The following is a 26,735-nucleotide window of genomic DNA, read 5'->3' as shown; positions in this document are numbered from 1 at the left end:
CTTCCAAAAAAAAGCTTGGGAGAGTACCTCCCTACTTTTCAAGATTCACTTTAGCCATGATAAAAGCTGACTGGTGCAGGGGAGAGGCATCTTTTCCCTCCACAGATTTATTCATTTACAAGGAAAAGATGTAGTTTCTTCAGCTGAAGGAGCTGTTCTCCAATACTATGTACTGTGAATCTCAGTTGTCAAAATTCAAGGAAGTGCACCAGAAGGGACAGAATTGTGAAGTCTAAAAATGCTGGACAATAGCACCACTGAAATAAAATGAGTAAATCTCATTTAGCTGCCAATGGCATCTTATTTCAGAAATCATTTCTAAAACTAAGCATTATGGGATTTCAGACTTAATCCGTTATGTTGATTGAACGGTGTTTCCAAAAGCTCAAATTTTAACTGGTGTTGAAATTGCTGTTCTTAGCTTGTTTCAATAAGACATGCATGGAAACTATGTAATTAAAATACTCTAGCCTGATCTTGAGGAGGCTAGATACCATAATACAGAAGAGAGTATTACACGTCTTGATTCTATCTCATACTTTTGTTTTTAGCATATATTCCATAGGCTGATCTACAAGCAATGCTCTGATGCATTTTTCTGCAGAATAGAACAGAAGCTGGTCCTGGGTCTAGCTGTTGAACAGTTAACTCTATCATGTAACTATCTAAATCTTACATATCTAAACATATCTCTATCTTTTTTTAAAAGAAAGAGTATCTCCTTTCAACCCTTGAACATAACTCCACCAGAAAACACATTTCAGCAAGAATATCAAGAAGTACTTGAAATATTGAGATCACCTGAAGGGGGGTACATGCAGATCTGGATTGTCAACAGTGACTTTAACATTGTACCCAGGAAAGCTAGCTTTTAAATGATCAATGGACAGGAAAGTGTCATTAAAATCCAGAGTTGCAATCTGATTGGGCATTTTTGAATAGTGTGCACTACTTGGGTCTCCATATCCAAGAATGATGTCATGCAGCCAATCAGGAACCACACAATCTGTGTTCATCAGGTTCCTAATAGTCTCCAGAAGAGCCTGTAAATAAGAAAAGCCAGAAAAAATAGGGTTGAAGAGACTGACTTTTTACCAAGTAAAAATCATACTGAAGATCAATCAAATCTGTTTTAAGATTATAGAATGTAACTCTTTAATTGACAGTGTTTGGTTAGACTGAGTCAATATATGCAATAAAACACCAGTATCAAAGCATAGAATTCTTAAACTAAGAGCTAGTAAAGATGACCATAATCATCAGTAAAGTTTTCATCCCAGAACACACACAGCAAGGGAAAAACACATAGAAGATCCTCATGTAGTTCAAGGTTTCCTCTTACATGCCCATAAATTTCACCCCTGCAGTCAGCTTAAACTCCCTTCAAGCATTTGCTCTTCACCCACAAATTAATTTATATAAGCATCTGTGATTATGTAAGTTTTCTCTCCTTTCTCCTCTTGTGAAAACACCAATGCTCCAGACCCTAGACTTGCACAGAAGGTGTGCTTTTTAACTAAGAGGTAGCTGCATTTTAGCCTTCCTGTTAAAGGGCTACTTTAGTGGCAAGCCTTGAAGAACCATCTCACTTGAAATTGTCATCTGGTCACTAGGTATCTGCATTGACTTCCAGATCCTCTGACTTCCTATGCCACCAAACATGGACACAAATGAATGGCAAACTCAGTGCATCAGCTGTCCACACCAGAATACAATACAGACCCTCCAAATGCCAATCTTGTAAAAGAACAGTCAGTCAAATCAAAGTACAGAATTTTATTCAGATAGTCTACATTTATTATCCATCTCCAAAGGGTTGGATTTTCTTTTCTTGCTTGTGTTGTAGCATTCAAGGAGTCAAGTAATGTGATCACCATCCCTGCTTAGTCAACCTCTGTTAAGGTCCTGATTCTTCCCCACTACTCAGCGTGGGTGAGAGCACATCTGGAGGACTGCATCCAATGCTGGGCTCCTCAGGACAAGAGACACAGACATACTGGAATGGGTCTAGCAATTAAGCTAGAGCCACTAAGATGATCAAGGGATTGGAAAATCTGTTGTATGATAAGCAGAGAGAGCTGGGATTGTTCAGCCTCAAGAATACAAAACTCTTGGAGCATTGGAGAATTTGAGTGATTTGTATAAAGAATGTAACGGGAGGAAGTAAGATCAATGGAATGAGACTCCACTCAGCAGCGCCCTGTGAAAGGACAAGGGGCAATGCACACAAATTGAGAGACGGGAAATTCCACCTAAATACACCAAAATATTTTTACTGTAGAAGTAATGCAACACTGAAACAGGTTGTCTGGACTGGCTACGTAGTTTCCATCACTGGACATATCCAATTCCAACTACACAGTCACAAGATCTTGAGCAAATTATTCTAGCTGACTCTGCTTTAAACAGGTCTTGGACTAAACCATCTCCAAAGGTCCCTCTAAACTCAATCACTCTCTGAATATGTTTCTTCCAGTCACAATAATGCTGTGGATTCTGTGACAGACCTGTAAAGCTATGAAGTTGAAGGCATCTTAGCACTTCTGAAGCCTGAATTACTTCAAAGATATATGGATAGACAGGTCCCGTATTAAGTAAGAATTTTTATCTTTTTGTTGCAAATATAGAAAAAGAACTTCTGGCTCAAACATAAATTAAGCACGGTATAATATGTTTGTGCTAAGAAAAGCACAATGAAATCAGACAATGTCACATTTTCAGGTAGTATTTCTAAATGCAGTGATCAGTTTCTAAGAGGAAGCAAGAAATATGTTCCTAACAGCAAATGTGGTGCTTCTACATCACAAAAACTTTGCTTCAGCTTTTCAAAAAGTAATTTCTATGCATGTAAAAATAGTAACATTCATTCTTGTAAGAACTAACACTGCTGACCAATTGTAGTGACACAGTGGTGTCACCTCCAGCAAGCACACTGTATTTTCACTTTCTCTGCTGTCTCATCTGCTTAATTTACAAGGACTGCACAAGAGTTCTCTTGTCTTCTCTCCTAGAAGCTCAGCTTTAAATTTCAAGCTGCCTTCCATCTGCTGCATACACTGTCTACACTAATCACAGCATCATTTTGTTTTCTTTTCTCCAGCTGAAGTCAGAAAGGTTTGCAAATTACATGGAATGCATGCACCTAAACTGTCAGCAATGTGATAAATATGGAAATACCTTAGATTGTCTTGAAAAATGAAGGCATGAGACTTTCATAAATGCCAGCATAAAACGGCTTGCATTGGGATTTGCCTGTAAATTTGCTGGAAGAACACAGCACAAATGATGGCACCACAATGGTCTATGCAGTCTGCAAGCTACTGCTTTACACCAGAGCTATCTTTGTAGATACAGAAAGGAAAAAAAGTCCAAGTCTTCCTGCCTACCTGTTAATCTATTTACACAGAACTTGCTACAGAATCCCTCAAAATGAAAATCACTTCAGTGCATGATTTTAAGGCACCAAATGAAATGCAGTTTTTCATTCATGCTGCATTTTCAAAATGGAAAACTCCAGGAACATTAATGATTCAGAGGTCTAAAAAGCAAAGAAACTGAGTAAGAAATATTTTAGGTGTACAAAATTATGCACCCTCACAGTGAAGAAGGCCAACACCACCTTGTTCGTGCTACAGTACAAATTTGCCCAGCAGGTGAAGGGAAGTGGCTCCTTCCTTTCTGCTCAGCACTGTTGAGGCTGAATCATACAGTAGTTTTGGCTGAAAGAAACCTTTAAAGTTCATCTAGTCCACCCCCCCTGCAATGACCAGGGCCATCTTCAAGCAGACCAAGTTTCTCAGAGCCCTGTTCAACCTGACTTTGAAAATTTCCAGGGATGGGGCATCTACCACCTCTGGGCAATCTGTTCCAGCATTTCATCACCCTCATCATTGAATATTTTTCTTATATCTGGTCTGCATCTACCATCTTTTAGTTCATAAACAATCCCCCTTGTACTACCACTATGAGAAAGTTTGTCCTCATCTTTCTTATAAGCCCCCTTTACTGAAAGGGTGCAGTCAGATCTCCCTGAAACATTCTCTTCTCCAGACTAAACAACTCCAACTCTCTCAGGCTTTCCCTGCAGGAGAGGTACTCCATCCCTCTGGCCTAAGAAGCAAGTATCTTACCTTGAAATTGTTTTCTTTTGGTTTTCTTCTCATTATTATATTAAATGTCTCATAGACATCTTCTGCCCCATTTTGGATTGTATTGGTCATGTCCTGCTGATACTGGTTTGGGTCCAGAAATACTCTGTAAGTTCTGCAATCACCTTTAAGTCTTGGTTTTGGTTCAGGTCCTGCCCATAATAAAAGAGCAAGATTAGAATTTGACTCAGTTGCTAAAAGCAAATTATCATTCAAATAAGTGATCCATAATTGTTCCTCAAATGAAATTCAGACAAATACGTATGATGAAACTAATTTCTGCATAGCAATGGACATATTTTCACTGCATTATTCTAATAGTTCTTGAACAGAATGTATTTTACTCCTTAACTCAATACTGGAATTACTTAATTAACGTAGCTACATCAGATTTTACCAGAGGAAACTAGTTAACCTTTCTCAGGCTGCTTATGGAATTAGTTTGTTTTTTTCCATGTATGTAACTAATTCAATAAGCATTCTTTTAAAGAGAGAAAAATTATCAATTAGGCTGTTAAAAATAAAAAAAAAACCAGAGACAGAAAAAAAAAGATAAATCTCTTGAAAAAGTTTTGGTACATCATACCTTCTTCAATAACACGCCCCTTCTCATCCAACATGCCCTGAATTTCACAGCCTCTGACATACACCAGTCCAGTCTGCTCAATGAAAGGCTGTCTCCTGTCAAACTTGGTGCCGTAAGGCTGCATGGGACGCACCGTGATCAGGAAGCAGACGTCGTGCTTGCGCAGACCTGAGCCCCAAAAGGAACAGGCAGGGATTTGACTGAATGGCATTGTCCTCATCAACTCCTTAACATGTATATAAAAGAACGCACTCAAATTTCTTTTAAATAAAATCCCACCTGTATATATTTTGTTTTGCTCCAAAATATGCCTTGAACTTAGAGAATACAAAACTACAGGCCACTGATAGAATAGATATAAAAAGTTGAATGCTTTTTTCATAAGAACAAACATTATTTCAAGATTATTCTTCTCCCAATAATCTTACTCTAGTTATTTTTACCTAATTGTTTTCAATTAGCTCTAAGAAGTGTGGCATTAATCTCTTATTCTCATTGCTTCCCTCTGGACAAACCTCCAATTCCTTTTTTTCTTTTTTTTACAACAGGTTAAGTGCAGTGCCTAGAACTAGGCACAAAACCCCAAACCAAGTCACTTTAGTTATCTATTTAATAGAGGAAAAGGTCACTTAATCAAGTTACTTGTTTACTGTAACATTCCAGTTTATAAATTCCAATATAACTTCAGGTTTTGTCTTTTTCCCTCAGCACTAACACAATGCTGAGGAATCACATTCACTTGTGGGTAATGATGACCTCTGATCTTTCCATTCTGCAGAGGTACTGCCTGGTAAGTTATTCCCCCAACATGTATTTGTACAGTGACTTGTTCTTGCTTAATAATCATCCTTGTTGAACAACATCCTACTTGTAAAATGGTGCTTCTCCAATTCACTAACATAATTCTGAACACTCAATTTTCTCTCCAGTACACCTCCAGAGTCTCAGAGATCTAAGACACCTTCAACGTTCAGAAAATATGCTGTATTTTTCATGAGACAAATAATTCCTCATTAAGCACCAGATACTATTCAACAGAAGTCGGGCAATGATTTATGAATTCTTCATCTCAGTTTTGATTTAGTTAAAAAATGATTTTTTCCAAATCATAGAGGCTGTTTTAATATTCAAAAAGCTACATGCATCACTATATAGATACCTTCAGTATAGTGAATTCTCTGCCATCCTCCTAGATTTCTACTTTAAGAGGAATCTACAGCCCCAAACTGGCATCTGCTCATTTATCACACAGTCCAGCTTTAGCATTTGTGCTACGTGACCTATAATCACACTACGCAGCTCCAGCACATTTATCAGGTTTCTCTAACAAAAGAGAAAGGAGTGACATTTACTGATAATACAAGTACAACTGCATTCTTCTATGTCACTTGCCAACACAGTCAACTAAAGTTCAAATCCCCAAGCAAAAGAAGTGTCGCCTGTGGATACTTACAAGAAACAGTATTTGGTACAGTCAGCACTTCATAATATTCAAACATACTGTAAACTGCTGAAATGCACTGGTTTGAATTAAGTAAAAATCTGTCCTCTCCACTTGTGTATGAGATATCACCTTCCCCATACTTTTCAATATGACATTTTTAGCATACACATCATTCAAAATGCTAAGGTAACTTTCCACAGTCCTGTAAAGGACAGCATTTTACAGTTGGTCACTGACTGACATTGGTCTGAAGTAATAAACATTCTGTTCCCAATGAACGTCTAAGTAATTATTTCAAACTTCACTTTATGAAAATATAAACTCCTTACATTTGGAATTTGAGTAACTGTCTTCTAAACAATGTATTAGGATTGACAAATCTGTGTCACAGATTAAAACCTCATTTTCTCACAAATAAGACTATATCAAAATGTATTTTGATGAGCACCTACTCTGAGCACTTTATTTCAAAGCATGTTAAATACCTTCCCATTCATCTTTGATGTTATCTCGGACGTTCAAATTAATGGTAACATCTGCTCGCACTCGCATGGGCCAGTTTTCACCAATGTTGGGCTTGGCCACCTCCACCACTGTGAAAGAGACAATGGGTTGTGCCATCCTAGCCCATCCACCAAAGACCACACCTCCATATTCTGATAACCTAAGAAACAAACACCAAAATTTTGTTAGTCATTAGCTGATAACAGATTCAATTCTTTTTTAAATTATGAAAAAATTACCCCACAGTAACTTTAAAGAAAAATTAAAATTCTTAACTTTATGTGCTACTGAATTAGACTCATGCAATCCTGCATTTTAGAATCGAAGCATAACATGACATATTTCAAAAAACAAAGGCAAATTATGCTAGCATTATTCAAAAAACTCACAGAGACAGAAAATAAAGGAAAGGTAACAAAAAGCAAGTACTGAGTATAAAAGATATCACGCCAAATAAACCCTTCAAACCAAAAGAGGATTAAAATGTGGCAGATGGCAAATTCAAGAATACTCAGTAACATCTCCCACAAACAGAGGAGTTTATGACGCTTGTGTACTTTGTAATGTCAGCCAAAGCTTAATACTCATGGAAAATTAACTCACCCATCTTAACACAACTAAGGCTGTTTGTTAGCATTCACATGCTTTAAACATACCTACAGGGATACCTACCCACAAACTTTTAAAATATCAACCCTTGGGATGACAACATCTTATGGAAGAAGAAGTACAAACCACAGTATCTATGTAATAAACACATTTATGACCATGTATTTAGTATACACACAGTATCCGTTTTTGACTCCTAAACACACTTTGATTAGGAGTGAACTGACTGGTTTACACCAGTTAATAAATATTACCATGGTTTCATCCTACTGACACTATCTTCAATGTCCTGTCTGATCTCATAGGTAGACTCCAAGCGGAAAAGATTGAAGTTCCTCAGCAGGTAGTCATGGAGAGTCAGGAACTGTAGATTCAACTTGGGGAGTGCAAGACAGCCTAAGGATTTAAGGGAGGAAGGAAGCAGATATTTGAGGAGCAAACAAACAAAAAGATGAATTAATACACTGTTTCTATGAATTCACACATACATACACACTTTACTGTACAACTGCCATAGCTGTTATCCTTGGAGACTCTAAAAAACTACCCTTTTTATCAATGCACACCTCTAAAAAGCATGTATTTTTCAGGTTCTCTCTAAAAGAACCTGCACAAGATTAAAGGAATTTTCATCCTTCTAGCACTAATACAGTGAGCTACTTAAATATTAAATCCATCAATGTATTCAGACAACAAAATGAAGTTTAGGGAAATCAAATGCACAACAAAGTAATGGTCTTTGGAAATGCAACAATTAAGTTAGCGTTAAAAAATTATGAATAAGGCTAATAAAATAATAAAAACCATGCAACATCCAACAATTCCCCTATTCCCATGCTTTATGTTTATTAGATGCTATAAAAACCTTTAATGCAGAAAAAAGCTTTAAGTCAAGAAATCAAATTTTAACACACATCTCTAAAGTTTCTGTTACTGGTTTGTTTTTTAAAGGAGAAAGAAAAACATAGGAAGATTAGATCCTACTACACAAGGAGTGTTAGAACTCCTAGACAGGTCCTAAAGCTTCTTCCATTGTTTTAGGATAGTCTCAGGTGCAAATTTTCCATAATTTAAATTCTAGTAAGTTACTCATCTAGTATTACTGGATTACTATTCCAGTTTGGTACCTATGTTTAAGACCTGTGAAAGCATCTTGCTTTTGAAACTTGCAGTATCATTGTTAAAACCTTTCTCTGGTATAGGTACCACATACTGACTTTGACATGCACTGAGATACAGCAGCAGTGAAGAAAGGCAGCAGAACATAGTAATTTATACTGTGGAAAGCCTGATGGTATTAAAATACTTTAACACATTTCCCAACACCAAGTAAGAGAACCTGTCCTGTAAGGCTAGTTATATGCACAAAGGGCAGGGTGTGAAGCAACACCTCTTTAAGGCTGCACAGTACTCAGACAGACATTATTTTTCCTTTATTTTCTAAAAGGAAATAGAAACAATACTCCTAACATTCTTGAGTTAAATTACATAAATTTTAGACCAAATTTATTTAATTACTTTTAGGAACACAAAAAGCCTCCTTGAAAGATCCTAAAACCAACACTGTCTGAAACCAGGACAGAAGAATACAAAGAGCTGAAAAAGAGAAACTGAAAACTAAGAAGCAAAGAAAACTGAGAGAAGCAAAATAGAAAAAAAATACTTGTAACAGTCTGACAGCAAAAGAAATACTTCACAACAGCACCATCAATACCACAATTCCAAAAGTATTCATCACAGGAGGCAATGTTTCCACTAGCAACCAGCATTACTTGACAAAATTACATTTCATCATTAACAAAATTTCTTTTAAAAGTCACAATGATGAGCTGCTTTCTCCTCCTGCCCCTCCCTTTCCACCCCCACTGTAAGCCATATTGCCATTAATATATTTGGCTGATCAAACATAACCACACAGCACAAGCAGTCAACCAGCCAGAACAGGATGGATGACAGTAGAGCTGCCCTGACCTGCATTTAAGAACCTGAATGTTTCAGAGAATTAGAACAACCTATGTACTGTTCACTGAAACAAAAAAGAAAATTAAAAAAGACTTGGTTTATATAATAATTTCCTAGAAATTATAGCAATCTCCCTGGTTTAGGGGTTTTTTCCTTTGTTTTGGTTTGTTTTTTTTCAGGGGAAGAGGGGTAGTTTCTTTTTTTATTCCCTTTTTTTAAAGGTTAAACATCAGCAGCAGAAGAACCTGAATCAGCTTTTAACAAACTGCATAATATTAAAGCAAAATACCTTTTTTCCTCTTTTAGAGCACATCTCTAGATGACATTTGTATCATACCCTGTTGAAAAAAGATCCTTTGCTGTCTACAACCCTGCCTGTCTAAAGGGGGTCATCTCTTTCTTCTCATTAACACTCATTTCACAAAGAGTTTATCCAAAAAGACTAATTTATGGCAAGCAGCTGAACTTACAGCTTATACCTATGCAAAAAAAACCCCTCTAAATCAAAACTACACAGAGAAGGGTATGGAATACCGGCTGCTAATACCCAAAACAAACTTTATATTAGTCTGTGGAGACATATGTTGTTACTTGAAATTGGCACATTTCAAATTAAAATTTTCACATTTCTAATACAATTTCTTGTGATCTACATTAGAACAGTTTTTAAAAGTAGTTGAACAAAAATACCTGTGCTGTTGATTGCAAACCTTAAAATTACATGATTCCTGTTTGCAATACCAGTAATTTACTTCCTTGATCATGAGCACATTAGGTTCTCAAAGTACTCACCTTTCAGTAACTATGTGTACATTTCCCTTGAAACAGAAGTAATATCAGTGGTGTTAATTTCCTCCCATTAGAACCTTTTCCCCCTTTTTAGAAAGGCTTACTTGAGCATACTTCAGCACAAAGCACAGAAAACAGCATTTCTGCTGCTGTTTCCAACCTTTTTCACCTTGCCTGTGCCTCAGCTGGTAGTACAGCACACCCACCATCCAGAAACAAATAAACATCTTTGTGTAAAAATAGATTTTTGGATTTTTCTTTTATTCCACTATTTATTTGCTAACAATTTAAACTCAAGAGTTCCTGACTCATAACTGGGGGAAAAAAAAACCCTGATCTTACTTTAAGATACTGGAATATGCCAAAGTACCATGTGTAAGTTTCTTGGCCAGAATAAACATAATACATCAGAACTCCTTTTTTTATTGCAGCATTTACTGCTCCATTCAGCATTTACTGAACTACTAATCATACCTTCTCCAGAGTAATATTCAGTTGGCACAATATTTTCATCCCAAATAATCTTCTCTGTGGGATAGAGAGGCATCTGATTGAGCTGCTGAATTTGAGATATTCGTCGCTCATGACGGGAAACCTAAAGAAAGGAAGCATTTCAAACCTCTGAGTCAAAAGGGAACAATAAAGATACTTTTGAAACATAGACAATAATTCATAAGGTGGTCACTTGAATTTTCTCCATCAATATTTTTCTAATTAAGTATTTTAATACAACCAAATGCACACAGTGACATCAGAAGATGAACAAACACATAGTCCAACTATTGGTCATAGTACAAGAATCAAACAATCCTTTGGATATTCAGCAGACCAAAAATGGCACAACAGAACTGAAAATGCTCAGTCAAGGCTCAGCAGAGAGTCAACTTCAAATAAAACTTACCTTACTTTCCATTAAAAATACGGTCAGTACCTAACTAATACAACTCATTCAATAACAGTTAATCTTTGTTTCCTCTTTGGGACACAAAAAAATCTATCCAATATTATAATATGTTATCTGAACAAGTATCTTTCCATGGCAGCCACAGGCATATCTCTACACTAAATACCTTAGAAAACTACATGAACAATTTTTTAAGAAATCAACAACCACAAAAAAAAAACTTATGAATGAGATTTTAAAAAACAGCTATGGTATCAAATTAGAAGCCTACAATAGTATTGCTAGACCTTGAATATCCAAAAAACCATTATGTGCATCAAACAATATTTCAAACTGGTTTGAGGCCCAAACAGGTACTGAATATCTAGATCTACTTTAGCAGATATTTTTGTGTTTAAATGGGTCAAAACATTTTCAGAAGAACTCAAAACCGTTTCCAAGGCTCTCCTTATTGACCTAAAAAACCACACATTAATTTCTCATTGAAACTATATTTATGAATAGGCATTTTCGAATACTTGATTTATACGGTTTAAAACCCCATCTTAACATGCCAATTACTGCAACAATACTGCTGTGGTTCACAGGTGGTTCACAAAACATTCTAAACTACTACTTTACTGCAGTGTAGTTACTGAATGTAGCTATGCCTTGAGTTTTCAACAGAAAAAGTGCAAGGAACATTAATCATGCTTTTACCAGCAATTCCAGCAGAAACTCCTTCTCGTGGCTCGTGTCCTCCCCCTCGGCCAGCGGCGGCAGCAGGCACAGGTACGACGCCACCTGGTGGAGAACGTTGGAGCTGCACAGCGAAAGGAAAACAAGCCTCTGTGACACTGAAAGCAGAGACAGCACTTACTGCAGCTGCTTTTTCCTTAAACAAAACCCCAACTGTCTGATTCGATCACAGATAAACAATTACGGGTCAGGCTTTTACGTGAAGTTTGTGTATAAGGTGTAAGCTGAACCTCTCACCTACAATAAACATGGCAAGGGGTGGATATTTTTGTCTTGTTTCAAGACCTGACACGAAGCAAGCTACAAAGCGTACACTGCCTTGGCCAAAAACATGCTGCTATCCTTTTATTCACAGCATTTACAATATAGTACAGTTAATACAGTGGCATGCCTTCATGATTTCTGTTGTAGTTCTTCTACAGAACAGAGTAAAAAAAATAAACTGAAAAAGTTATATGCACATGAATAGTCAGAAGGAAAAAAGGCTGGAAATTTGTTAAATTTAATCATACTGAGAACCAAGAATTTCAATTTGCTAACTTACCTAAGAGGTCCAAATAACTTCACCAGTGCATCACGAGTATCTACTGCAGCTACATTCGAGAGTGCAAAGTCGTATAATTCTGGGAAATGTGCAAATGCTGCTCTCTGCAAAAGATTCATGCATGAAAACTAGATGTAAGCATATTAATGAAAGGAGTTAATTACAGTTTAAATACTTAGAAAAAAGAAAAAAGTACAGTATCTTCTGGTTCATAACATGAACCACCCTATGGACCCTACCAGGATAGAAATACAAGCCAGATTAAATCTCCGTTTTTCTTAACATCATCTATTTGTTACTCCTCTACTTCTGACACAGTATCTTTCTTATTAGACCCTTCTATCAGCATTTGTTGTCATTAAAATAAAACATCAGGGAGCAGATACGTAGCTTTGCAAGCAACTGAGAAAAGCCAGGAACAAGTTTAACTTTACCATGCTTCCTTCAATTGTTCTGTTAAAATTGATGTGAACAATTCTAAAAAGTGAGAGTGAATTTGTACAAGGGACCACTGTAGGCACATGTGCACACTGATCTTGAGGAAATGCTGCCACCTACTGCATCACCACAGGGTGCTACAGCATTCTGCTTTCCCTTCTTAACACACTTAACAGGAACAGTTCATTTTGGTAACACAAGGTCAAAAATGCTGATGCTTTGCTACAGCATATTAATTAGTGATAGTCCACCATGCTGAAGCATTACGTGTCTTCAATATGGTACAGGCAGCCAAGCTAAAGCTATTCCTGTAACTCAAGAGGGAAAATAAGGAGTTTGATTTGGGAAATAGCCTCATGCCTATTCCAGATGCAAATTAGACTAGAACAGCAAAACCAAATCCTCTGTCTCTCATAAGCACTTCATCTTCTACTTACCTGTAGAGAAGTAATTCTGTCATAGTGAATTGTAGTCATCTCATTCTCTGTCAAAGCATTTCCAGTCTGATCATTGATTTCAAAGCCAGTGTAGAATTTGAGCATATCTAAAAGCTAAGACATCATCAATATAAATTAATGGATCAACAAAAAGACACAACCTACAAACACTATGAACAAAACCACAGTTCAAGAGGACAAATGCACAAACAAGAACTCCTCAAAGTTCTAGAAGAACTGGTCTAAGGAGTGGTATCTGAATTTTATACTTGGCTGATGCACAAAATAGTTTTTGTTAGGTATCTCATCTGCAAGCCATCAAAATTTCAGTATAGTCCACAAGCAATAAGGTTTCTTGATATACTAGGACTTGAAATTGAAACTGATCCCAGTAAGATGATCTAGGCCAGAGGCTGTCATTGAACCCAACTAACGGATTCCTGCTACCAAAAGGGAGAGACCTTGTTCCCTTCTGCCCGCTCTGATGGCAGCTCTGAAGTTCATCTGGCCTTTCAATGGGATTATTTAACTTGGAGGAAGAAAATTATTCAGATGTACTTTGTGTTGCCTTTGTGTTCCATCAATACTGACCCTCAGAGAAAATGAACAAGTGGCAAAGAGGAGAACAGCAAGCAGCAGGAAAAGCAGCTGAGATGCAGGAAAGGGGATAGATCTTCAGATCCTGCCATATAAAAAACAATGTACTAGCTATGAGTGAGTAAACTGAAGGACAGGAGTGAAAAACAGCTGCACTGCAAAACAGTGTGAAGCCAAAATGAGCAAGAGAAGAATGCAGTGGTGACAACTTCTGCTATGTGGGTGGTAAAGCATGCCAGAAGCTGCACTGCCTTCTAGCTTGTACTTTTAAGAACTTCTCAAAATCAGAAGCAGAAATATTACTCGGCTCTTGTGAGACCTCACCTGGAATACTGTGTCCAGCACTGGGGTCTCCAACATTAAAAAACCTTACTGAAGAATGTCCAGAGGAGTGTACTATAGGGCCGAAGCACCTATTCTCTAATAAGAGGCTGAGAGTTCAGACTGATCAGCCTGGAGAAGAGAAGGCTCCAGGGAGACCCTACAGCTTTCTTTACAGTATCTAAAGGGAGCTGCAAGAAGGATGGAGAAGGACTTTTCACAGGACACGTAGTCATAGGACAAGAGGGAATGGCCATATACTGAAGGAGGGCAGGTTTAGATTATACAGCAGGATAAAACTTTTCACTGTGAGGATGGTGAGGCACTGGAACTGGTTGCCCACAGATGCCCCATCCCTGGAGGTGTTCATGACCAGGTTGGATGGGACTCTTAAATAACCTGATCTAGTGGAAAGTGTCCCTGTCCATGGCAGGGGCATTGGAAGTGGATGATCTTTAAGGTACGTTCCAACCCAAGCCATCCTGTGATTCCATGAAATGTATGAAATGCTATGTGAGTAGTCACACACATAGGTGCAGGTAAGAAAAAACATTGTGTGAAAGATTTAAATAAAGATGTAGTTTGCATCCAAACAAAAGCCTGTCTTTAATAGAAAGAAACCAACTGCAGCATTCAGAAACAAAAGGAATGAAAAAGTTCTTTTCAAGAGCTTTGTATCTCACCTGGCAGAAGAGATGACCCTCTTTTTCTCTTTTAGCAAGACTAGACAGGTAACAGTGAACAACAAGATGGGAGTCATCCAACACTGTATTAAACCAGCGCCGTGTGGGAAGCAAAGCCTGTGGTAAATAACATCATGTTAATACAAGCAACTCCTCAAAAAGTAAGAAATCCTGGCTTCTTACGATTTTCCATTTCAAGAAGGCATATTAAGATAGTTTGCTGCAGTTATTTGCATATCTAATACCCTCACAGAGGTATTAAAGCAGCAGTTATGTATGCCAAGACACAGAGCTTATGCAGGTAAGCTCTGCTATGAACAGTCCTTTACGTAACGGGGAGCATGGCATGAACTTGCCATGAGTGAGAATTCATCCTGCCAGTCAAAAAGTAAGTGAAATAAAGCAATTATTCTACTACTAAGTGTCTACATAATGATTGTGTGCTACAAATGATATGTCAAACTGCTTCAGCATAGTTTTAAACTACATTAATTTAATGAATTTTAAGCTTGAGGTCCTTAGAATTGCCAACTGTTTCTTCTAAATATGATAGGGTATCTTCTCTTCTTTGCAAAATACCCTAGTATTTTTCAAATCTTCAGTAACAAAAATAGAGATCTTTCCTTCTCAACGTAAATAGATTAAGCCGCTATATGTGGCAACTGTTGAACAGCATACAGTACAAGATCACAACAATTCAAGAGAAAAATAGCTTTTTCTTAAAGCCAAAAAGTATCAGCATGATGTTTAGAAGATTAAGAAAATAAAAGAATCCGTAGTAGATGTTGATTTCCCTGCACAATAATTACAAAAAAAAGTCATAAAACCATAAGAACCCTCCATTGACTTATTACTTTCAAATTATCAAATCACCAGTTTTGATGGCAGTGTAGGCACTGTAATATGAAACAGTAATATTCTGAAAAAAGCCAAGTAAAAAGAGCCTATTAACACAGTACATGCTACAAAGGCAAAAAGACTTGGATTTACAGCTAATTTCTCATTTACTTGTTCCAGTCACTTGAACAGGCTTTATAAACCTGTCTGAATTCTAATTTTTCTGCAATATCTAGAGAGAATCAATCTTAAATGTGATGCTTCTAAACATTTTAAGTCAGACAGGCTTTGGTTCACCTTCCAACATGTTTTCTCTTTTTTTATACCAGAGTATATTACATACATAAGACAGCAAGCTCTAATTTAAATTATTCAATCTATTGCAGCTACAAGCACAGACTACTCCAATGATTTAACAGAGTCAGGCTGCAGAAATTCACCACAAAGCCATTTTAAGTTCGCTGTGATACTGTTTCAGAAAACTCTTGTTTATTTCACAATGCCTTCTGAATCTGAAGTTACTCTAAAAAAATAATTATTCATGCAAGAAACTGCAAATGAACGCCTTTTAGTACTGGTACTGTGGTGCTTAAAACTGTCTCACTTCCTCGGTATCTGCTGAAAAACTTCACAAAACCTGGCTCCATGCCTTATTACTCTAACAAACTGCAGATCCCCAGACCTGGTACTTCTAAATAATGAACTCTAGTCAAACAGGAATAGTTTGCATTTCAGACTACTGCTGCTTTCTGGGATTTGACCCAAAGACACAAAAGAGTCTTTAGGTGACCTGTTATGCACTGGGAAAAATAATTCTGAATTATTCCTACCAGATTAATGCATTACATATTTTCAGAAATGGCCACTATTATTAAATCTATTCCAACTGAATCCTCTTTACTAAGCACTTTAGGATCCTAGCTTTGTCTACTGGCTTATCATCATTGCTGGTCAGCTCCCAATATGGATGCAATGCTACAACCTTTTATTTACAGATGGAAAATCACTTTTAAACAGCCATACGCACAGCTGTGACATAATCACCTCCTATTTGGAATAAAGCTGTAATAATTACTTTATGCACTTCAAGCCTAGAAAAGTTCACCTGGAAACTGGCTAGAATCTATTAAAAAACTTACCTCGAGGTCTAGCATGAGTTCAATAAACCTCTCACAATAATGAACTTTGTCCATAGAAATGGGACCTAGAAAAAATTAAAAAGTTTAAATTGATCCACATCACAATATACTTACACTTGAACAATTCCTTAGAAACTAACTAAATGCTACAAATATAGAATATTACTTTTAATCTTGTTAAAACCTAATTGAAACATTATTCTCTTTTTAAAACAATCCTTTCTTAAGAATATTAAAAATTCTTCTGGTTAACAATGAAAGAGTAACAGAACCAGAATTTCAGGAGTGATTTTATCTGCTGTGAAAAAACCTTGAATGTAACATGCAAAAATGCTCACTTCCACGAGGTATCACTTGCCCCATTATGTTTATTAAGAACTTTTAATGCCAGGTACTCAAAAATACATTTTTAAAAGCTGCAAACAAGATGTGTGCAAAAGGCCTTGACATATGCAGAGGTACTCTAAGGGGTCTTTAGTACCTCTAAGAGGTACTAAGGGGCCTTTAGAACCATGTCAAAACACACCACGTCTCCCTTAATGACTTTCCAACTCTTACAGCCTCCAAAGAAATGTTGAAGTAGATCTTCCTAAAACAGGTCTAGCACAATTAGGAGAGCAGAGGGGATAAGTATCCTTTCTGAGGAAGCCACATCACAAAATTTACAGCTCAGGTAAGAGCTGAAGTTTGCTAAGAGTTTAACAGGAAAAGCAAAACTCTGGGAACTGATTTCACCCAAATTGTGCTGTGCTTAGAGCATAATAACCCTTTTCTGTTAAAAGGCTAACACCTTCCTCCACAAACACTTTTCCTTTCTAAATCAGACAAGGAGATAATTTTGCTTGTCACAATGACTCAAGAGCAGTCAAATCTTACACAATTTCACTTCACTTAGGCTTTTGTTCTTGCTGTAAATCAACAGTATGAACAGACAGAGCCTTATGGTATCCATTTATACCACCTATTTAATACGGCACCTAAGTATGTATGAAATGCTTTAAGGCTATAAGCACACAGTAAAGAATATCAGTTCCCAGAAATATTGTGTTTACTAAGTACATACTGAATAGAAGGAGGTTTAAAGTAGCTTTTTGCTGTTTCAATTTTAAAGTATATACAGACTGGAATATTATTTTTGATATGAAATCCATGCAGACAGGCATAGTGTTCTCTACAAGCCTCACCTGAATAAGATCTCCAACCTCAGGCTGATATCCTAAGGACTAGTTGCTTCAGCAACATAAAAAGATTTTCACACAGATTACCAGATAATTAAGTAACATAAGAAGCACAGTTACCTGAGACAGGTATTGACTTTAGAACAGAAATGAATTTCTGAATGAGCTGTGAAAGAAATCTTCTCTCTCGATATGCTCTAAAATTGGACACATAACAAAAGAATTAATACTCCTTAAATGCAGACTAGAAGAATATTGCAGCTTTCACTAACACAAAGTTAGCAGCTTCAAATTTATTATAATGATAATAGGTTGCTTTGAAACACAACTGAACTGTTTAGATTATAACTTTTCTCTTTGCTCTCAGGAAGACAGATTAGCAGCCTACATTTTTAGGCACAGAAACTGATTAACAACCCATGCTTCTTACTGTGTCAAGGAGAAGTCCCCTCCTACACCTTAGCACATTGCAACACAAAGGCATTGGAACATTTAATTTTGGTGTGATAGACACAGATTTATTGAAATACTTGCATAAGCTATATACCTAGGAGCGAAACATTTGCTAAAGGTCACGAAAGAAAGTGAGTAGCTACATGAATATTCTTTTGTGCTTTCATCCTTTCGTTTTAAGATTTGATATCACAAATTCACTGACCAAATAAAATATAAAGTTCTATAACTGCATTTTGCATAAAGACTACTGAAAAACACAACAGATTCCAGGAGACCAGGTGTGATCAATCCTCATTTGCTACAGGTCTTCAAAATACACTTTTTTCATTGAAACAATTTATTTTAGCTGAAACACAATGAATGCATTAAGGCAAAAAGGCTTCTGTACATACTGCATTCTTGATTCTTCATCCATTTTTGCATCATTTTTCTTAATTAGATTCCAGAATTTTCTTAGTTTTGGTGTCTTTTTCAACTCTTGTTCCAATCGATTCTGAAATAATAAAGTGATATTCAGTCACCAAGGAACCTTGTTTTCATGAGATAAAAATACAGTCCAGTCTTTTTATTAAAAAAAGAAAAAACATATAACAAACTGAAAAACAGAGCTGTCTCTGGCTCTTCTCACTAAGTATCACTGTGAACCAAAAATGTAATAATGCTAGAGAGTCTAGCCACAACTAGATGTCAACTCCATTGCCTACCTGTGACCACATGGCCTTGTCTACAAATTATAGCTTGAAGAAGCTATAAACAACAAAGCTCAGTTTTCTGGAAAATTACATAAAAACATTATTACATGGAAATTTGCAACAAAAAAGAATTTAGCAAAGCACACAAAAATGTAATTCCATAGCAAAGCTGTAAATATTAGAGGTCCTCAACAGTATTCCATGAGAATTTACTGTACAGGATTTGGACACTGCCTACAAAACTGCTCTGCCAGTTAACAATGTTAAGCTTACAGGTTGTAGAGCCATCCACATCGGTAAGGAAATCAGCTGCTGCACCTGTCCTCTGATCAAATCCACCTCCTGTTAAAAAGTTACAAATGATAAAAGTTTTTAGAACATTCTTATGTTTTCGGATATGCCTGTCTTACAAAATACATCTATGTACAAATCTGACAAAAATATTTGTATTGTTTTATCAGATTTCACAATTTCCTAACAGGAAACTGCACAATAACTCTACCCAGTGACACCTCTGTATTTTAGGTTCTTTTCATGGAGTCTGTCTGTTCTTAACACTTCACCATGGGCCTCATCCATGCAAGTATTTTTAGGACAAAAGCTGCTGAGAACTGATGTTCCTTCTTCCGTCAGTTCTTGTTATTGAACTCACCTACCGTACTTTCTCTACTTGTTTTTAAGCTGTTCTTTGCCTCCTGAAGCCCTTAATTTATCAAGTTTCTCTCACTTCTACACTCTTCCCATTATCTGAAACAAACCATTTTCTCCATGTCAGTTCAAATGTGCTCTCTCCAACTATGCCTATGATCTGGATCCACAAAGTTTTCCTTCTTTCCTGAGCTACTGAAAAATTTCAATTAACATTTAAAGTATGTCTTCATGGACAAATACTCCATTCTTAGCATTCTGAAACTTCAAACTTCAGTGCTCTTCACTAAAAACACTATTGTGACTATTCTATTCTGCCTTTCACAAAGAAAGGCAGCTTCTAATAACAGTGGCACATTTTCACCAGCTTTCCTATCATGTTGTATTAGAAATGTGCTCTACAAGAAGGATTCTGTAGTCACCATCAAACTATTTAAAATGAAGATGCATTGTACAATGTCCACTACAGAAAAATACTATATCAATAAACTATACACATAAAGTTCAAGATGGTTACTGGCTCCCAAAATCATTCCTAATCCCAAAACCAACTAATACACTTTCTATGTTGTTCAATTTTATTTGTGCAGATCCGAATTTTGGATAATATCCCCCACATGAAATGAAAGTAAGGAAAAAACCCAGTAGCAAGAGAGGTTAGAGAGCACTGCTTCATATAACAGGTAAAGTGTTCTTCCTGTTTGCTACTTGGGATCTTTAACTCTGTTTTAGACATAGATTGAGAACACAAGTTGGTCTAATGCTTTCTCAAAACTAACTCAGGAGAACTGCAGATAAAAATTGTTTCTAAACCTGGTTTCAAAAGTGAAAAAAATCCTCACTGTCTTTCTCAATAATTAATGGAAATAATTTTTGTGCTATTTCTTAGGCAAACTAAAAAGAGCACAGTAATAACTTATCATTTTTAAATGTAAAGCACCTTTTCAAATATAAATACATAAATTTTACAGTATCATTTTTAATACAAAAATTTGTATCAAATCATGTCTTTTAATTGTCTAACTGCCAATCCTTCAGTTTCAAGTCTCACCTATGACCTTATGTCAGAGAAAAGCAAATGTGCAGAGTCAAAACAGCGGGTAAAAGCCCTCTGGTAGTGTGTTTTCCTTAAATCAGAATTTTGCTTCATCTGCCTTGTAAGAAGAAATTGCTCAAACTGAACTGCCACAAACACAAAACAGCATAAACACACTGGAAAGATTTACAGTTACTTTCAACGTACCAAACTATTGAAGCAGTGATCAAGGAAAAGCAGCAGGACTGTCTGCTCATGCAGAGAGTACTCACTCTCATTTTCGACCAGCGATGCTTCTAGTATGCGTTTGAAAAAGAAAGGAAAATGTTCTGGCCTTTTTTTGAATGTCTAGGAATAGAAGCGGAAGGTAAATTTGTGTCAGGTTGATAGAAATAATTTAAATCTTCATTTACATAACATAGCTGAAGTTCTCTAAATCCATTTAAATCTAGAAAAGAAGGGATTAGTTTTTTTCATTTTCATTTATTGTAACCAGGCAGCACAAGCAAAACAGACTCATGATATCCTTCCGACAAGGCATCCTCCCCCTATACCTTCTGCATAGTCTAATAGGTGATGCACAAGGCAAACTAAACAAGAAGCACAGGTGAAGTCTTGTGGGGATGTTCACCTCGTGACTGCACAGAAATATTCTAACATCTCCCAGCTAGAAGACAAATTACAGGTTTTGGCCAAAGCTGTGGCAGCTCTAAGTGACGTGCAAAAAGTGAGCACGTAATAACCACCAGAGACTACTTATAGTCTTAGAACTTCCATTGAGCTACCTGAGCAGGAAAAAGATAAACTGAATAATCACCAAGATAAAATAGTTCCTTTACAAGGGCAGTCATGTACCAAATAAATTTAACTAAGCTGCTTGGAACATAACATGCACCAGTCATTTTACTTCTAGTATGTATACCAAAAGAAAAGCACACAGATAATATATGAGCAAGTTATTACTCCTTTGTGCTTTGCCAACACTCAGGTAATGGCACACACATTGAAGTAAGTGTGCTTCTGAAATAATGCCTGTATAGAACGTATAACTAGGCATCTGTTGTTGAGATGGCCTATAAAACCTGGATTGTTTGTAGAAACATTAAATAATTTCTAAATCTATTATTACCAAAAAAAAGAAAAAAAAAAAAACCAAAACAAAAAGCCCAAAAAAGCCCCAAACAAAAAAAAGCCCCAAACAAACAATATACACAAAAGAAGAGTAAGACATTATTTTAGTATAAAGCAAAAAAGGTAGAAACCAATATGCACGTTTTAAGCAAGATGTTATTGGATAATATATTAGACTTTCAGTGGTGCCTTCTTGAATATACAGATATATAAATCCTTCTTTTTCCTTCAACATCAGAACAAGAACTTCTCTGTAAATACCCAATCTCTGTCAAGTGGCAAAAAAGCAAATGCTGGTGACAATGTTCAGCATCTCACAGCAGAACCAAGGACTTTCACACCAGAAGGAATCAAGTAATTTTTCACCTGTCCATTCCCTTCTCCAAAAAAGAACACAAAGTTTGAAACACCGTATGAGGTATTCCAGCTGAGGCACCATTTCCTTTTAACACGACAAGCTCTTCTACCTTCTGTCACTGTAAGCGAGCACACTGTAAAAGCTGCAACTTGAGGATCAAAGTCAATTCTAGCTGCAATTGAAATCAGTTACCTCCCACGCAGGGACATTCTCTCTGAACTTCTCATTCACCATACAGCAGATTGACATTAAATATGCCTTACTGGACACCTCTGGAGAATAATTCACCCATAGGTAATTTTCAAGGTACTGACTGTGAAGAGATAAAGAGTATTTCATTAGTTGCAGCCACCCACATAATCTGTCACTCATTTAAAAAGCAGTTATCCACAAGTTTCCCCCCCCGCTCTTCTCCCGAAAGCTATCTTCATCGTTTGTGAGTAGTTCCTCAAGTTACCTCTCCTCTAGGTCACTGAGGCAAAACTTGTTAGACTCAGTAACTAACATTTTCACAGAAAGAACGGGAACCTCTAATTCTTTGCTACTGCTGACATACAAATTCCAAAAGTCCATTGCATGCCATTTGTTAGTGTCAAACCCTTAACCATTATTTACATTTTCTCTTCTGCATTTTTTCTAATTAAGATGTAAAAAACCAAGGGAAGTTTGTCCTTTTGTAGTTACTGGTACTAACTTAGGGACTTGAGCCTTTTTGAAACAAAGAATGTACCTCAAGCAAAAAACATCTTGTATTTTTTTCTTAAGATTTGAGAGTTAAAAGAAGCAAAGAGAACATAAAATATTGTGGTTTTAAGTGCATACTGATAATATTCATTTTACATCTTTTTGGACATACTCTGTAATCTCTTCAGGAAAGTCTGAAGCAGTTGTAAACTACTGTTTAAACAGACTTCCATTCTTTCTCAAGAGAAGAAAATGTTAATGATGCTGCTGCAACAAAATCCATTTTTAACCTCATAGTAAGAGACATAATTCAAAAACTTCTCTGATTTCAGTGAGTTCTGATTTAAGGCTTAATGATACATTCCAAATTACAGACCCAAGTTTTTCACTTATTTCATTCATACTCTCTTTCTCAGTGCTCCACTTACACTAGAAATTGAGAATCATAAAACAAGACATTCTGAGATGTCACACTTACGGAATTATTTCCCCTTTAAACTAAGCTCTCCTCACTTAATTTTCCTCAGTACACAATTCAAGACCTTACAAAGTATGAACAAATACACTACCCTCAAACTGTCTTACTGCCCTGCATTTGCTTCTCATCTTTACAGGTTCCTATGAAAATATAACTCCAAATTTCCCTCCCATTAGCTTACCTGAATTCAAGAAGCATTATTTTTCTAATTGCAAACCTAAAAGGAAAAAATTAATCAATTAACACAGGAAAGAAAGCCTCCCACACACAGCTGTATGGAAAATGACTATATTTTCCTTTATTTCATTATATAAGGAAACTTGCAGAAATACCCAGGAATTATTTCTGTCCTGACATTTCCATACAATAGCAACCTCATGAATGCAGAGGCAACTGCTGTGACACTGGGGATGCTAAAGCTCATAGAGATTCATTAAGCAATTAAATTCACATTTTGAAGAGATTCATGTAGGTCTTTTAAATATGAAAACACTTCCAATAGCCTTGATGATACAAACTGCTAGCGGATGAGAGTGTCTCCTGGAAAACTACAATTAGGTATTTAATCTGTTCATAATGGTGTTTTTTTCCTTAGTGACTGGCAATGGAAGTTTGCTTTGACTCCATATGACAAATTCTTAGATTGTTTTCATACAGGAATAATACAAAGAATTCTCTGCAGAGCTCAATCTTCCCCAAAAAGCTCCAGACATAGTTACACCTCTTTTCTGCACAGAGAGCTGCAGAATGCAGTGTATCTTGGATTCATTTCCCCCATCTAACAGTACAATTCATTGAAACCACTTTCTCTTCATGAATCTGGTAACAGCAGCCAGAAGAGAGGAGGAAGCTAGAAGCAGTGCACTCTGCATCAGTTTTTTTCCTTTACATTCCTTAGTGACAAAAGAAGAGATCAGCCTTCTATAACCACCACAACAAAACCAACATAAAAGACAACAGACTACCAGGGAAAGGATCTGAAAAATATTCACTCCAACCATCACGTTTAAGGTTTATGGGCTTGGAAACTCTCTTGTTACCACATTCAGACTTTGAAATATCATAATGGTTAAATTACTTAAATGCACTTGAGCAATTTTCATCTGCTTTTAACATACAGATGAGTTTGAAAGTATTCTATCAGACATTAGAAACAACTCCAGCATTGAGAATGTTGAAATGGTGGTAAACAAGAGAAAGCAACTGGTGTACTTACTTTGACCTGACTATTTCTTTTGTATATACATCTTCAATGACCTATGGAAAAAAAAAATTAAGAAAATTTCATATAACCACTAATGTGATTCAAAAAGCATTAATGCATTTTACCCTGAATTAGATACTCTCTGCTTACAGCTGTTAAAATATTTTCAATAAATTTTTCCAACAAGAATGAAAGAACCTGCATGGTAAGCAGGCACACTTTGACATCACATGACACAGAGAAGCAGTTCAGCTGTTGATGTACATCCTAACGATCGACAGTTCTACCACAAATACTATAAAATAAACTGAGGCTAAACAGGGAGATTTAGGAAAACATCCACAAGGAAAAGAAACTTAACATTTAAGTACCCTGCAGTACACAAAACCTAACACACCATGCCAAATTTTAAACATTCAAAATGCACATATCCACCAGAATGGCAATAAAGTTGTCTGATGGAAGCTCACCACAGAAGCTTTTAGAAAGAATACAGTTCAGTAATACCTGCATCTTTCATCCCCATTTGATTCCTAAAAGTAGAACCCCCTCAAGCATCTTTTAACCTCAAAGAAGATGCCTGAAAGTCTTTTGCCTTCATAACTTCGTGGCCAGAATAAACTGAATAGCATACAAAATAACTGCACACGATAGCATACCTTCCTAACAGTGCCTACATTTATAAACTACAAATACATAACAAATTAGTGTCTCAAGCAACAGTTGACCTTTCAAGCAGTCCCCTATAGTCTCATATAAAATAAGCAACACTAAATATTGGCACATCATGGAACGGTTGATCCTCATTCTTTTACAGCCCCCAGCAAAATACCAGTAGAAGTAGTTACCTTTACATCAAAAGACAATGTTTTCTTCACATGTGGAGCCCAGTATTTGTTTGCTAACTGCACAAGGTAAAGAAAAGAAAAAAAAGGTTAAATACAACATCTCTACAACATATCCCATCCCCAAATTTTATTTCACATTTCACTAGTAGCTTGCTTAACTTCAGCTTATGCTAACTACAAGTAACAAAATTATTATATTTTTAAACAGCAATGCTTATCAGCCATTTAAGGTTGATAAGCACTGCTGTTTATAGGCTTTTATGCCAAAACCTCTTTCAACAGAAACGCGATTCTTTGGAAAAATTTCAGACGCTATCTAGGCTGCTATCTAACAAATATTTCCTGTTCTTAACTTAAAAAATCCATCAAAAATAAGCCATGATCTTTCAGGAACTGCAAATGCCAAATGGATAACGATTATGCTTCCTTGAGGAATCTGACAAGTAACCAGAGGTTCTATTTAAAAGCCTAGCATTTTAAGGCTCTTTGCTGCAGCCATCACTTCACCAATACTCCTGAGCAATGATGACAAGAGCTTTCCTATGCAACTTTATTCAAGCTTCTTTATGCTCTGGAAGGAGAGCAAATTTCCAAGGGAAAAAAAAAAAAAAAAAAGAAAAAAGGAAAGAAAGAAAGAAAAAAAAAAAAAAGAAGAAAATAGAAAATCACTTAGAACTTTGACCAACAAGGAACTGTCGGCAGCTTTTCACAAGTTAAAACATGCCTTACAGCGATGCACAGAGTATTGCACTGATGCGTTTGGCAGCGCTGCTTTGTAAATCCCGCTGCTCCGGAAGCGCGGGGGAAATACCCTCTCGTACACGACAGAGGCGTACATCCCTCGTCAGCTGCGACCAGGCAAGACCCTTTCCCCATCACCCACGGCCTGCGAAGGCTATTTAGACACCGAGGCGCCGTCGCCGCCAGAATGTCCCTTCGAGCCCCGGCTGCGGCCGCGGCAGAGGCGGCCCGGAGGCGCCGCCGGCCCTACCTGTGTCACGTACTCCGCGTTGATCTGCGACACCGTGGGCGCCACGATCTTCTTCGGCGGGGCCGAGGACGCCGCCGTCGCCACGGCCGCCGACATGGTGCCGCCGCTGGAGCCGCCCGGCACAGGCCCAGCTCCCCCGGCGCCGCCAGCCCGGGCCAGGCCGAGGGAGGGATCTCCGGGCCAGGAGCAGCGGAGGCGGGAGCGCTTCCGGGGCCGGGAGGGCTGGAGCGGCCGCGGGGAGGCGGGCGGCGGCCGCGCCATCTGCTGCTCCCTCCGTGCATCGCCACAGCTCCCTCCCTGCACTGCCACAGCTCTCTCCCTGCGCTGTCACAGCTCTCTCCCTGCATCGCC

General features: G+C 37.2%; 1 protein-coding gene across 1 annotated transcript in view; it reads right to left on the bottom strand.

The window, feature by feature from the left end:
- The window catches only part of AQR (aquarius intron-binding spliceosomal factor), a 48,128-nt gene extending 21,648 nt beyond the window's left edge, over positions 1-26,480 (bottom strand). Inside the window, exons 1-20 of the mRNA XM_038138144.1 lie at positions 26,385-26,480; positions 25,394-25,450; positions 24,558-24,598; positions 23,523-23,558; positions 22,372-22,492; positions 20,898-21,038; positions 19,280-19,348; positions 18,707-18,807; positions 17,979-18,055; positions 16,681-16,745; positions 14,705-14,821; positions 13,104-13,217; positions 12,229-12,332; positions 11,646-11,748; positions 10,517-10,637; positions 7,546-7,687; positions 6,664-6,842; positions 4,735-4,902; positions 4,131-4,300; positions 802-1,043 (exon numbers count right to left, since the gene is read on the bottom strand). Coding sequence (XP_037994072.1) covers positions 802-1,043; positions 4,131-4,300; positions 4,735-4,902; positions 6,664-6,842; positions 7,546-7,687; positions 10,517-10,637; positions 11,646-11,748; positions 12,229-12,332; positions 13,104-13,217; positions 14,705-14,821; positions 16,681-16,745; positions 17,979-18,055; positions 18,707-18,807; positions 19,280-19,348; positions 20,898-21,038; positions 22,372-22,492; positions 23,523-23,558; positions 24,558-24,598; positions 25,394-25,450; positions 26,385-26,480 — 2,264 coding nt within the window. The remainder of the gene's footprint in view (positions 1-801; positions 1,044-4,130; positions 4,301-4,734; positions 4,903-6,663; positions 6,843-7,545; positions 7,688-10,516; positions 10,638-11,645; positions 11,749-12,228; positions 12,333-13,103; positions 13,218-14,704; positions 14,822-16,680; positions 16,746-17,978; positions 18,056-18,706; positions 18,808-19,279; positions 19,349-20,897; positions 21,039-22,371; positions 22,493-23,522; positions 23,559-24,557; positions 24,599-25,393; positions 25,451-26,384) is intronic.
- Between the last annotated feature and the right edge of the window lie 255 nt (positions 26,481-26,735).

The sequence above is a fragment of the Motacilla alba genome, chromosome 5 (assembly GCF_015832195.1).
Source record: "Motacilla alba alba isolate MOTALB_02 chromosome 5, Motacilla_alba_V1.0_pri, whole genome shotgun sequence".
Classification (NCBI taxonomy): domain Eukaryota; kingdom Metazoa; phylum Chordata; class Aves; order Passeriformes; family Motacillidae; genus Motacilla; species Motacilla alba.
The sequence above is the reverse complement of the archived record's forward strand: the minus strand, read 5'-3'. Positions and strand labels throughout refer to the sequence as shown.